This window comes from Clupea harengus, unplaced genomic scaffold (assembly GCF_900700415.2).
Source record: "Clupea harengus unplaced genomic scaffold, Ch_v2.0.2, whole genome shotgun sequence".
Taxonomy (NCBI): domain Eukaryota; kingdom Metazoa; phylum Chordata; class Actinopteri; order Clupeiformes; family Clupeidae; genus Clupea; species Clupea harengus.
In genome coordinates, this window is record NW_024879665.1 from 78,077 (window position 1) to 91,665 (window position 13,589).

The 13,589-nt window shown below is 43.9% G+C and overlaps 1 protein-coding gene across 4 annotated transcripts; it reads left to right on the forward strand.

Moving 5' to 3' along the window:
- Positions 1 to 38: 38 nt before the first annotated feature.
- vps35 (VPS35 retromer complex component) lies at positions 39 to 13,249 on the forward strand. Of its 4 annotated transcripts, none has more exons than XM_042704438.1 (17): positions 39 to 147; positions 1,490 to 1,576; positions 1,652 to 1,748; positions 1,974 to 2,097; positions 2,369 to 2,551; positions 2,911 to 3,124; positions 4,739 to 4,822; positions 5,094 to 5,203; positions 5,631 to 5,727; positions 6,012 to 6,160; positions 6,885 to 7,092; positions 7,709 to 7,864; positions 8,386 to 8,508; positions 8,942 to 9,121; positions 9,318 to 9,572; positions 10,532 to 10,675; positions 11,959 to 13,249. In XM_042704438.1, exons 1-17 carry the CDS (start codon positions 145 to 147, stop codon positions 12,136 to 12,138), a joined length of 2,394 nt encoding a protein of 797 aa, XP_042560372.1. In that variant the 5' UTR covers positions 39 to 144; the 3' UTR covers positions 12,139 to 13,249. The 4 variants fall into 4 exon arrangements, with proteins under 4 accessions (XP_042560372.1, XP_042560371.1, XP_042560373.1 ...); XM_042704437.1 differs by having other exon boundaries at positions 52 to 147; positions 1,478 to 1,576; XM_042704439.1 differs by having other exon boundaries at positions 53 to 147; positions 1,478 to 1,576; positions 9,318 to 9,557.
- Positions 13,250 to 13,589: the final 340 nt, after the last annotated feature.

Below are 13,589 nucleotides of genomic sequence, written 5' to 3' on the forward strand. Positions count from 1 at the left end.
ATTGGAAGATTACTTTCATACTTTACTTTGCTACACAACCAATGAGTACAAGGCCTATGGAAAGGAGGTTCACTGGTATCAGTCACATGACTGGGAACAATTTCGGGGGGGTAATTACTGTTTCCTGAAACAGACTTGATAATCATGGTAAGTAAGGATATGAAAATATGAAATAAACCACCCTCTACTTTTGTGATAGATAATGGTATATGTTTAGTACAGGTTCTTGCCTTGTTGTCCAAGTATTTCTGACGAATCGAGGTTTCTATTTAGTTATGCACTGTGCTAGGTGATGGCAAGGCCTAGCTGGCTAGTTAACATTAGCTGTTGCTAGCTCTGTTTCCTATAAGCTTTTGATGTCTTACGCGCAGAAGATATACATATTCACATACATTTACTAATACAAGTTAGGTAGTTAGATATGCTATCCATAATCCATATTTGTATGTTTGGTATTTGTTCGGTGATCCGCTTTTGGCTACAATTCGCTAACGTTTCAGCTAACGATAGCTAACTTGATTGCTCACTAGCCAGCTATGTTAGATGTTTTCCAGCACTGGTGAACGTTTAAGAAATTGGTTGGTGTTCCAACAGTCTATTTTAGTAAACACATTTAGTGTTGTCTTCTATTAAATTGCATATCCTTCTTTTCCAAACGCATATCATTCTGATGTCAATATTATTGTAGCTGGTCATGACACTGTCGCTAACTGTCACTGCGAGTAGGCTAGCTAGTGAACGTTAACTGACCAGCTGACCAGTGTTGTCTGGAATGCATAACCAAATAGATATTGGCAGTAAAGAGACATGAAAGACCAACACAGGTATGTTAAGTTGTACAGTATGGACGTTAATATCATAACCATGTCACTGCAATGCTTCCAGTTAACGTTCTACTGTAGGTCTGAGGAGTTAACATTCTCATTCATGAATTGGAGAGAGCCTTGTGGAACTTGGAGCTAGGGAGGGGCGAGTGCTAGCTATGTATTTAGGACGAACACGTGATATTAACTTTTTTGGTTCGGAGTAATTCATTAGTAATGTCCTCATATGAAAATGGCCTGTTTCTGATACCGGTTTTAGGAGATAGTTGAACTAAGAGGTGGAAGTGATTGCCATGCACAAAAAAATATGCCTTGGTGTGAAATGACATGTGTCGTGAAATGTCAGTGAGAGACATGTATAGCCGACTGCGAAGTTTACTTGCCTATCCTAATTAATGTACGCATTCCTTGTTTGATTGGTTTATACACAGCTAGTTTGGTCTTTGATATTTGTCTGACTCTGAATACCAACATGTTGAGTTGAGATTTATGTTAAACCAGTGATGGCAAATTTTAAAATGTCACCTTTTTTGTAATGGTGGCAACATATGACCATCAGTTGTTTTTCACACATTTATTGGAATGGACTGAAATGTAGGAATTGTTTCCAAGTTGTATCATCCTTGCTGATCCCTTGCATGGCTATTTCCTAGCCAACTACACAGCAGTCGCCTCAGGATGAGCAGGAGAAGCTGTTGGATGAGGCCGTGCAGGCTGTTAAAGTGCAGTCCTTTCAGATGAAGCGCTGCCTGGTAAGCTTGGAGTCCTCACAGAATGTTATCGCTAATGTGTCCATGAATCAGTCTAATTGTAACCCCTCTGCTCAGGACAAGAACAAGTTGATGGATGCACTGAAGCATGCCTCTAATATGCTGGGTGAACTGAGGACGTCCATGCTCTCTCCCAAAAGCTACTATGAGCTCTGTATCCTTTCTGCCCCTTTACCTTGATGTGAATTTACACTGACTCGCAACTGCGCAGCACATGGAGCTATGCACTTGACAGATGCAGTTGTATTTGGTAATTCTGAACAATCAGTGCTTTAGTTTATTGAAACACACTGTCAATGGGATCAATAGCCTTTGTGGAATGCTTGTTTGCTGAGTGTTTTGTGTGTCAGCTGCCAGTAGACCTTAATCCTCCCTGCAGACATGGCCATCTCTGATGAGTTGCACTACCTGGAAGTCTACCTGACTGATGAGTTTGCCAAAGGCAGGAAGGTGGCTGATCTGTATGAGTTGGTCCAGTATGCAGGAAACATCATTCCCAGATTGTGAGTACGGTGGCCATATGGTCACCCACAGTCAAGAAGCAGACAAAGTAGATGATGAGTCTGGAAAGATGATAGTGGATTGTAATCGCAGAAGTATTTGCCCTATAATCTGTTGGCTACTTTGCATGCACTGACTTGGACATACACTAATTAAACATCCGTGCTTTGCTTACGTTATTGCCGGGGTCAAAACTGAACTCATGATTTTGGACTAACTGTGTATGAGCTTTGAATCTTATTTGTGTGTTGCCTGGCTCTCTTTGTCCTACAGGTACCTACTAATCACTGTAGGGGTGGTGTATGTGCGCTCCTTCCCCCAGTCCCGTAAAGACATACTTAAAGACTTGGTGGAGATGTGCCGTGGGGTGCAGCATCCTCTGCGGGGCCTGTTTCTCAGGAATTACTTGCTGCAGTGCACCCGGAACATCCTGCCTGATGATGGAGAGCAAGCAGAGTAAGACTAGTCTGTCCAGCCACAACCTTACCTATGAAAATTACTCTACTCTATTTTGCTTCACTCAAATTGTATTGTTATTGAAAGACTGGAACAACTGGCAGTAATTCAATGATAGGAGTCAAACTAAACATAAAACTTAACAGACCTTGCATGCAGTGCCGAGGGTTTGTAGCAGTAGAGTAAGATGCGAGAATGTATGACATTTTTAAATTTCAGAGTGAAAATCAGAGTGGAGTGAGCTTGTTGTATGGAGTTACTACAACATAATCTAGAATGCTCGTCTGGTACCTCCCTCAGACATGTTCAGGAACGTCTGCCAATCTGCGGTTGTACGTGGTGTTTGTGTGCATGTGCAGGGAGGAGATGACCGGGGACATTAACGACTCCATTGACTTTGTGCTGCTGAACTTCGCTGAGATGAACAAGTTGTGGGTGCGCATGCAGCACCAGGGCCACAGTCGTGACCGGGAGAAGAGGGAGAAGGAGAGGCAGGAGCTGCGCATCCTGGTCGGGACCAACCTCGTCCGTCTGAGCCAGCTGGAGGGGGTCAACGTGGACAAATATAAACAGGTGCGCCTTTTTTTACCTTATGACTCTTATCTACTCAGCATTCAGCTGCGAGTACTGTGCTTCAGCAACAAATATAAGTACTGGCTGACTTTGGAGAGGTCATACTGAATCTGTCCTTGCTGTTCTATCTTATGTACAGTATATTATGTATAAGTACAGGCTGACTTTGGAGAGGTCATACTGAATCTGTCCTTGTCCTTGCTGTTTTGAAAGGGATCATCATTTTATCAAAAGATTTCAAGCATGTGTCAAATTTGGCCCAGCTGAGCTGGCCAGCATGACTAGACCTTGAAAAGCAACAACACTTCCTCAAATATCTTGTAGATTACTTTACATTTTTCTCACTTCACAAATTATGCTCTTTAGAAAGTTTTATCACTGGTGCCACTCGATTGCTGCTTGATTGATGTGTTGTATATGTCTAGAGATGAGGGCAATGTGACAAATGTACGTAACTCTAACATTGCAGTAGCGTGAGAATTTTCTGTCACTTCTGTCAGAGTAGAGACAAGGCAGTTAATGTTTTAACTCTAGCCAACATCCAGCAGAAACTGTACCCTTGACCCTGTCGCGGCTCAAGCAAAGCTCACCCAGAAAGCCACCCGTAGGTTTTCGTTCCTCCCATGGCATTGATTTTTAATGACCAAAGTTAAGTCTGCATAATCTCTGGGCCATTCGGACAGATCCTAGGAATAAAAGGGACAGATCCACAAGCCACTCACATGGCGGGTTTCTGCTGAATCAGACATGAGGTCTCTTTAGGGGAGTTGAGACACATGACTACCACATAGTAATGTAGTCCAGTCACTTAACATTAAGGGTTACTGTGGCATCTGAAACATGAAAGCATGCTCTCTCAGTTAGGATTCTGTCCTTGCTGCTTCAACTCTGGCAGGCAACCATGGTTTAAGTTCATTTTGACGTCACCTAAATGGTCCTGGTTGTTATTTTAAGGTACAATTAGTTTAAAAAGGTTATTGACGCAATGTTAATGGTCAGATCAACTAACATAAAATGCTATTTATACTATGGCAGTGAGGCCTTAGAGCCCACAACAAGACGAGAGGGAGGTGTTTTCTGTCAAGTGTAAATAATAGGGGAAGGAGTGACTACTAAGTGAGTTAGTTGGCTTAAAGACCTGTCAACACAGTTTTATCATAATATAATTATAATAATAATAATAATTAGTAGTAGTATTGTACCAGGCCTACAACCTTACCCCTTTCCAAAAAGGTATGGCGCAGAGGGACCGACAACACTCGATGTAGTAGGTTTAAATATTGATGATGTTGCCTTTCACTCAATGCAAGAAAACAAGATGGAGTTTCACAGGAAAAGCAAGTTTCTTTGTTCCCTTTTTGTCTGCCTTGCTATGCCACATTCTGAAGGAAATATGACCAGTTCATGTAGCTAGCTTTCATTTTGTAAGGCTTGGTCAAATTAAGCTAAGTCTGCCTATGCTTCTTCTCATAGTCATGAATTAATAAACCTCTAAATTGGCGATGGACATGAGGTCAACATGGCACAAAAATCGCAATTTGTGCTTCTCAATGTTTTTTTAGAAAGACCATTCTGTTTGTGTGTGTTATTTAAAAATGTCGTTTTCCCCTTTAGATTGTGTTGTCCGGGATCTTGGAGCAGGTCGTGAATTGCAGGGACCCCCTGGCGCAGGAGTACCTCATGGAATGCATTATACAGGTACTTCACCTTTCCACAGCCTCACTGTAGCTTAGCATGTGAAGTGCCTCGCAGTCCTCTAGTGTGTGTGTGTGTGTGTGTGTGTGTGTGTGTGTGTGTGTGTGTGGTCTGTGGTCTGGCTATTCCCTCGTGATGAGATGGATTACTTTTAACATTTGCATTGAGATGTCAGCTGATGTAGAAGATGACAGTGGCAAAGCCTGGTCTATCAGTCAGTCAGTCTTTATTCTTCCCTGTTCATCAAGTGTGTGTACTGTTGTTTCTCCTGAAGGTTTTCCCAGATGAATTCCACCTGCAAACACTGAATCCCTTCCTGCGCTCATGTGCCGAGCTGCATCAGATGGTCAATGTGAAAAACATCATCATTGCTCTCATTGACAGGTCAGAATATATAGGTTGAAGTTTTTCACTATTTTACTAGCTTCAGGTGAAATAACACAGTTGAAATACATTTTGAATTGGGGCTAATAACATGAAATGCTTATTTTTTTTAAATAACAGATTGATTAATGTATTGTATTTCATCAAAACAACCCAACTCCAGTTTGATTGGTAAAACCTAGAGTACACAATAAAAAAAAAAAACATCTATTCATCAAAATTAAGATATCTGTTGCTTCCACTAACAAGCTAGTCAGATATATATTTAATTAATGCCAAGCATCTGCTCACCTAGACATTTGATTGTTTTGCTGGGATCTGTGCCAGTAGGTTTATAGTGAGGAGTGAGAAGCATACAGACATCTTCACTGTTCTAATCATTTTTCCCCTCTCCCTCTACCTCTCCCTTCCCTGATTTCATTCACAGGCTGGCTCTCTTCGCTCACAGGGAAGATGGCCCTGGCATTCCAGCTGACATCAAGCTCTTTGACATCTTCTCCCAGCAAGTAGCAACTGTGATTCAGGTATCAGTCCAGTAGTGCTGACTCTTTTATTTAAGTAATTGAATGAATATGAATAAACGAAATCAAAATAAACGAAAGAAAACACAATCTGGTATGTCCAGACTCAATTAGTCGCTTCTAGAACTGTTTCATAAAAGCAATATGACCTACGGCCAAATCCCAGCAGTGGGAATATCCTTTACCAAGCCCACTCTCATTGGTAAGTGGGTTTTGAAGTGTTTGAATGAGTGCAGTGTCTTTGGTGGCATGAATGTGTAAGGTGTCCCATTGCGTCTATTCCTCAGTCGCGCCAGGACATGCCCTCGGAGGACGTAGTCTCTCTGCAGGTGTCCCTCATCAACCTGGCCATGAAGTGCTACCCTGACCGTGTGGATTACGTAGACAAGGTCCTGGAGAGCACTGTCGAGATCTTCAACAAGCTCAACCTGGAACAGTGAGTGCCACATATTCTGTGTTTCAGTAGACAGTGAAACTGATCAGGGTCCACGCACATATAGATGAGGCAGTGCGTTCAGAGCTAGAGGCGGTTGTGCAAGTCTGAGAGCTGTCGCCGCACAAAAAAACAGTTTTTAGTCTTACACCTTCCACAAGGTGTTTGATTGGATTAGCATATGGCCGCTCCGTATGGGAATGATATATTTGATTTGAAACTTTAACACGCTGCCTTTTAAATACGTTTTCCCAGCAGAACAGCCTGATTGCAGTCAGATGGAGAGAAAGTCACACTGAATTATTGCTAGGCATGAAAGACACATTGGTTTCACTTCAGCTGTTAATATTTAGAGAATGTGAGAGGCATTTTTGGAGCATCTCCTCTCTGTAATGGGCTACTGATACAATCCATCCGGTGTTTCGTGTGGCTGCAGTTCTGTCTGGTATTGTCCAAATGAAATGAAGGCTTGGTATGAGAGTGTAGTATAGTGAATTATTACAAAGACATGGGGTAGTCTGTTGATAATGAGCCACATCCATTGCCTCCATCCTTTTTGTCGCTGTCTGACTCTCTACCCCTCCTCCCTCGCTCTCGCTCTCCCTGTCATTTTTCATTTTCGTTTGTCTTTTCTCCATCTCTCCCTGCTTCTCAGTCTCTTGCCCTCAATTGCTCCCCCCCCCGTGTCTGGCTGTCACTTGTTAACCTGCTCAAATCCTCCTTCCAGCATTGCCACCAGCAGTGCAGTCTCTAAAGAGCTGACTAGGCTGCTGAAGATCCCCGTGGACACCTACAACAACATCCTGACCGTGCTGCAGCTCAAGCACTTCCCGCCGCTCTTCGAGTACTTCGACTTCGAGTCGCGCAAGACCATGAGCTGCTACGTGCTCACCAACATCCTGGAATACAACACCACCATCATCGCTCAGGAGCAGGTCTCTTCATGCATACGTATCTTCTTGCACACACATGGATGTAGAGGGCTTGTACTAATATACACACACACACACACACACACACACGTGCGCTTTCAGCACTTTGGATCTGGAACCCTGTTCAGCCAAAGTGGCCTGTGGGCTTTCGCGGCGCATAAAGGTTAGAGACCCCAGGTGTTGGGAGTGTTTGTATGGGGGGGAAATGGAAGAGAGAGTGGGTCCCTCTGTAGGGTGCCAAACTGCATTGTGTTGCTCTCTACATGTAGCGGAAATGCACGACAACCTGTAGTTTCAAATGCTTTCCACTTTTCCTTTCCTAAAAGGTCACATATTCCCCCATGCACTGTTAGCTGCCATCCATCCTTTTTGTCTTGGACAGAAGTAATGGCCTGCAATTCCGGCCTCACTGTCCTCCCACGTCTCGACCAATATCATCTCCAGCAGTGCGCTGCCTCTCCCGGAGGAAATAATGTGGGCTTCGGAATGCCTCCTTTATTAAAGATTATCCTGAAGCCCTTTTAGTGGGTCATTGCTCAGCTGTCTTCATCCTTACAGAATAAGGAAGGCATATTATCTTCCGTCTGATCTGTGAACCTCTCCCTGTCTGTGCATGCAGGTGGACTCCATCTTGAGCCTGGTGTCCACACTGATCCAGGACCAGCCAGATCAGCCGGCAGAGGACCCTGACCCTGAGGACTTTGCTGAAGAGCAGAGCCTGGTGGGCAGGTTCATCCACCTGCTCCATTCCGATGACCCTGACCAGCAGTACTTGGTAAGTGGCTTGATAGCCTCCCTTCTGCAGCACTCTTTCCACCACTCTCACCCTCTTTTTCTCTGTCTCATTCTATGCCTACCTGTCCCCCTCCATCTCTCTGTCTCATTTTGTATCTCTCTCTGACACGCACACAAACACACACACACACACACACACACACACACACACACACTTCACACATACAAATAAAAGCTTTGTTAGGTAATCATACACATTGTTTTTTTTATGCTTGAGTTGTCGAGACTTTTCTTTCTCTATCTAGATATTCTTCCATTCTCTGCGTTTCCCTTTGTACATTTACACTTATTCTGATCTAGTGAAGTGGATATCACCCTTGTCTCCCTTGTACGTCGCTTTGGATTAAAGTGTCTGCTAAATGACTAAATGTAAATGTAATCACCCTTCCCTAATAAGACCTTCACTTGCACAAGTTGAATAGAATATGAATATAGATTTTTTCTTATCCAACCTTTGGTGACTGGAATAAAGATGTCATGTCTGAAAATGTTTCCCGGCAGATATTGAACACAGCCAGGAAGCACTTTGGTGCCGGTGGCAACCAGAGGATCCGTTACACGCTTCCCCCGCTGGTGTTTGCCGCCTATCAGCTGGCCTTCCGCTACAAAGAGAACTGTTCCTCGGTATGAGACTCACCCCCTCCCTCACCAGATTAGTCACCAGATTAAAGAGCCATTCAAAGCATTGTAAACACCACAAGCTCGTCATGAGTCCGTCTCATTAACTTTAGACTTTAAACTAATGTTTTAGTTTGTTTAGTATGTTCTTTTTCAGTAATTTCCTCATTTTAGTATGAATCCAGAATCACTTTGCAAAAAGGAGGTCGGTTTCAATTTTGGAAGACTTTAGAACTCTGAGCAACAAATGGATTTCTGATTGCTCTGTGTTCTCTCAGATGTTCCTCTTATCTTCTGCACCAAGATGTTGCAAATGGCTATGTTTGTTACCATGGTATTACAAAATCCTAACTTTGAGAAGACATGGTAAGGTAAAACAAAACGATTGAATCAAGGTCTGTTGCCAATGTCGCCTCTTTGGTGTTATTCTTCCCTGCAGGATGACAAATGGGAGAAGAAGTGTCAGAAGATCTTCTCGTTTGCACACCAGACCATCAGTGCTCTTATCAAGGCTGAGCTGGCCGAGTTGCCTCTCCGCCTCTTCCTGCAGGGGGCGCTAGCAGCCGGAGAGATCGGCTTCGAGAACCACGAGACTGTGGCCTATGAGTTCATGTCCCAGGTGCTGAATGAAAATGAATGCCTATTGATTAAAAGTAGTAACTTTACCTTCTTTCTATGCAAAGCATATGCCTTATAGTCCAATAGCCATGACTGTTATGTCACACTAGGGTGCTCTATTAAATGCTCCTATAGGTTATAGTACAATGTCATTTTTTTTTATGCCTGCTCATGTGTTTGTGCTCGTGGTGACACAGGCCTTCTCCCTGTACGAGGACGAGATCAGCGACTCCAAAGCCCAGCTTGCGGCCATCACGCTGATCATCGGCACGTTCGAGCGCACGCGCTGCTTCAGCGAGGAGAACCACGAGCCGCTGAGGACGCAGTGCGCTCTGGCCGCCTCCAAGCTGCTGAAGAAGCCTGACCAGTGCCGCGCCGTCAGCATCTGCGCACATCTCTTCTGGTCCAGCCGCAACACCGACAAGAGTGGAGATGAGGTTGGTCCTGCAGGGGTGATTACACCACATTCACTTCATAGAGTTATTTATTTAGTAGGTATGGGCCAATAGGTAACGACTGTATGTTGAACGTGTTGAGCTGTGCAACAGACACCTCGTCTTTGTTCTGCCTTAAGAGACATACCAGTGACCAGGCTAGAGATCTTGTTAGTTTGTTGGCATCCTGTGCTTGAGGTTACGGGTTCAAGTCCCATGAGGGACTGTGCCACACAGTGCAGGTTGTAAAGATGGCAGGTCTGTTATGACTCTCCTCTGTGGCATGACTGGTGGAATGAGCGCTCAGACATACATTAAGTAAGTACTGCTTGATGTGTTATACTGTCTTGCACTGCATTTTGCATCAAATGATCTATTTGCTGGTTGGCAGAAATCTAAATGGGCAGATGGGCAGATGGGCACTATGGGGGGGAAGGATGAGGGGGTGGGTGGGCGGCGCGCTATGGGGGGCGAGGATGAGGGTGTGGGTGGGCGCTATGGTGGGGAGGATGAGGGGGTGGGGTGGGCGGCGCGCTATGGGGGGAAGGATGAGAGTGGGGGTGGGTGGGCGTAACATGTCTCCATGGACTGAAGTCTCTAACAGGAAAACCGAATGTGAGGGCTGCTTTTTTTAGAAGCTCAGTTAGACTGTAGGATACATTGTTTGCAGGGTTGTATGATTTGCGCTGGCTCGTTTTTCTTTTGCTTGAAGCTCTTTGCTCACTCATCGACCTGAGCTAGTGAGTGTGAGAGGGACTGAAGAGAAGATGAATGAATGATAAATAAACCACAAGAACATTAAAATGATTTTGACCCTTGTTATGTGTTCCAGTAATTTGGGCATGAAATATCTTTAATCATTCTGTTTGCTCCAAATGTTCTAATATGATTTTAAACATGAAAGCGTGTTCGTTTGTATGTGTCTTTCTGTGTGTGTGCCCTCGCATACATGTCTCATGCCTTTGCCCTGATTGTAGATTCGAGATGGCAAGAGGGTGATGGAGTGCCTGAAGAAAGCTCTGAAGATTGCCAATCAGTGCATGGACCCGTCCTTGCAAGTGCAGCTCTTCATCGAGATCCTGAACAGATACGTGTGCTTCTACGAGCGAGAGAACGACGCGGTAAGCTCCCACCTCAGTCCTGTCATCCAGTCCTTAATCTGTTTTCTCTCCATTAAAGTGGCATCATTTAAATCTCTACTTGTGATATTAAGGGGTTAGATTAAATATATCTCTGCAGTTTTATTTTCTATCTTATGCTATGCATTTTATGTATTCAATTTTATAATTTGAATTTATAATTATTTTATTTTAATTATTTTTTTTCACTATATCTGAGTTATGTTTCTTTGATGTCTATTTTTATGTGCATGTAATTTCTTTGTGCACGTTATGTATTTGCTGTAAAGCACTTTGAGCTGCATTCTTTTGCATGAAAGGTGCTATATAAATAAAGTTTTATTATTATTATTATGTAGGAATTGCTAATCGCTAACGAGATGCTAGCGGCTAAATCTAGCGAAACCTCTTACTTCTTAATTTGCTTACTTTGACACTATGACAAACTAGTGAGTCAACAACTTTCCTAACACAGTCAAACATCAAGCAAGTGCAACAAAGCAAGACGGCAAATAAGCTACTTACTAGTTCGGCAGACAGTAGTAACCGGGCGGCTTCAGGCAATCCTACATAATGCAGTAATATGCCTACGGACCCTGGTATGGCAATGGCACAGAGGCGATTATCCATATTAAACATCATTGTAGCGCCCCAATTTTTTTTAAGCTGTTATTTTAAGGTAAAACTGCTAATCCTAACCCTAACCCTGAAGTACAATTCCTACATAATGCCACTTTAACCTCACTATGTTTAGATTCAACTTTCTTTGCTCTTCTTGGCCCAGTTTTGTTTTTAACTTGTTGCTCACACACTAGAAAACAGGCCTTGTGAACTGACATGTTTCGAAGGAGAATGTGAAGGAGACCTCAAGGTTGACTTTAATTTAGTGGCCAGCTGTGGAGAATTGAGTTGGGGCTTGTTGGAGCACAGTCAGACTGAGAGAGGGGCCAGCCAGTCATCAGGATCACAGCAGGGGAGAGACAGTGGGAAGGTGCCCTGAGGATGGGCATCCTGAAGTAGCGCTTCGTGTGCACAAGCCGCTCTCCAGCTTTCATTATCCACATTTTCTCCTTAGTTGTAGAGCCACACTGCTTTGTTTCTTGGAAGCAAGAAACCGCCTCAGTCCCTTTATGCACATGCAAGATTGTGCATATGCAATGATAGAATGGTGCCTAATAATACGACCCCTTTCTACCAATCCAAAATACAAATTAGTCACTGTGTAAAACAGTTCTACGTGTTGTCTACGACCGCATCATGATGGCATCCTGGTTGTTTTATGACAGGTGACGGTGCAGGTCCTGAACCAGCTGATCCAGAAGATCCGTGAAGATTTGCCAAATCTGGAGGCCAGCGAGGAGACGGAGCAGATCAACAAACACTTCCACAACACACTGGAGCACCTGCGTCTGCAGAGGGAGTCTCCCGAGTCGGAGGGGCCTGCCTACGAGGGCCTGGTGCTGTAGGGGGCCCCAGCGCAGCTTTATGTATGTGCATACTCAGACAAGAGAGCTGTACATGTATATATGCACACACACTCTAATACAACCACACACCAGGGTATTCCATCCAGGGGAAAAGCACCGATTTCCACCTGCCTCCTCTCTTCCTCTTTTCCCTGATCTCTCTGCATGTCCATTCCTTACATCTCTTTTAATGTCTCTTTCCGTCGCTTTCTCATTCATTACGTATGTAAGTGAGGGGGAGAAAAAAAAAAGCTACGTTTACTTGGCCTTGCACTTGTCTGATGTCATTTCCTTATGAATTCTCCACAGCTGTGACATTAAGCAGTAGGGATGCGGGGAGTAAGCAGAGCTCTTCAAAGATCCAAACTCCCTGTCTTCTATGTGTTTGATGGGCGCTTGCAAAAAGGATGAGAGTCCCTGTGGCTTTATTAACTAATCTGGCACCACTGTCAACTGGTATGTGTGGACACTGACTCAAAGCTGACTCAGTGAGCTAGACACCCCTGCATGTGTGACTTGAGCTCCCGAGTTCCTGTGTCTGTGCGCATATTTCCTTCTGTGTAGCACTAACCATGTTGAACCGACGCACAGCTGTGCAGCGTGTTTAGAATGTGCGATTCAGTTTTCCTCCCTTCTGTCTCTGTGTCTCTCGCTCTCTCTCTCTCTCTCTCGTTCTCTCTCTCTATCCCTTTCTCTCTCTCTCTCTTTTCCACTCTCCATCACACTCCTTTTCTCTTGCTTGGCTAGCGTTGTTCATGTCTAGAGGGTTAGTTTCTCTCTTAATAGTCCTCGTCACCATCATAGAGTAAAGAGGAGATGATCACTGTGCTTCAATGCGAATTTGGCGGGCCAGAACGTGGAGTGGAATATGGGGGCTGGTGGATGTGTGGACCCTCAAGGAAGAGCACGCTTTGAGTCCCATCAAGGCCTGTATGACAAACACCCGTCCTAACGGGTTTCTCATCTCATCTCCACTCCTTTTGGTTTTTGCCCTCCCCCACCCCCCCTAACCCCAAAGCATATTGTATGTATAATCTAATTGTAAATCAGATAAGCCAGAAGAAGTATCATCGATTTCATGTCATTTGCACAAATAAAATTATCATATTAATCCCATGCGTCTAAATAATTACCTTTTCATGTCATGTCGTGCTTGGACCAGTCCAGTTTGTGGTAGTGCATACTGTATTTCTTTAATATATTAATTTTATAAAGGGTTTTGTCAAAGGGGTTTGGCTAGCATTACAATTGAAACCATAGGTTATGGTAGAAATGGGCTGATACAATACCCCCCACCCCACCCTCAACACCAAAGATGTTGTTCCAAGATTATAGGGAAATAATCCAAAACATGTGCCATGAACATTGGAGAGATACAATAAAAATGTCCTTCATTGGGACTTCTATGGTCTGATCTAAGTATGAGTGCATATTCAAGCAAAACAATGAAT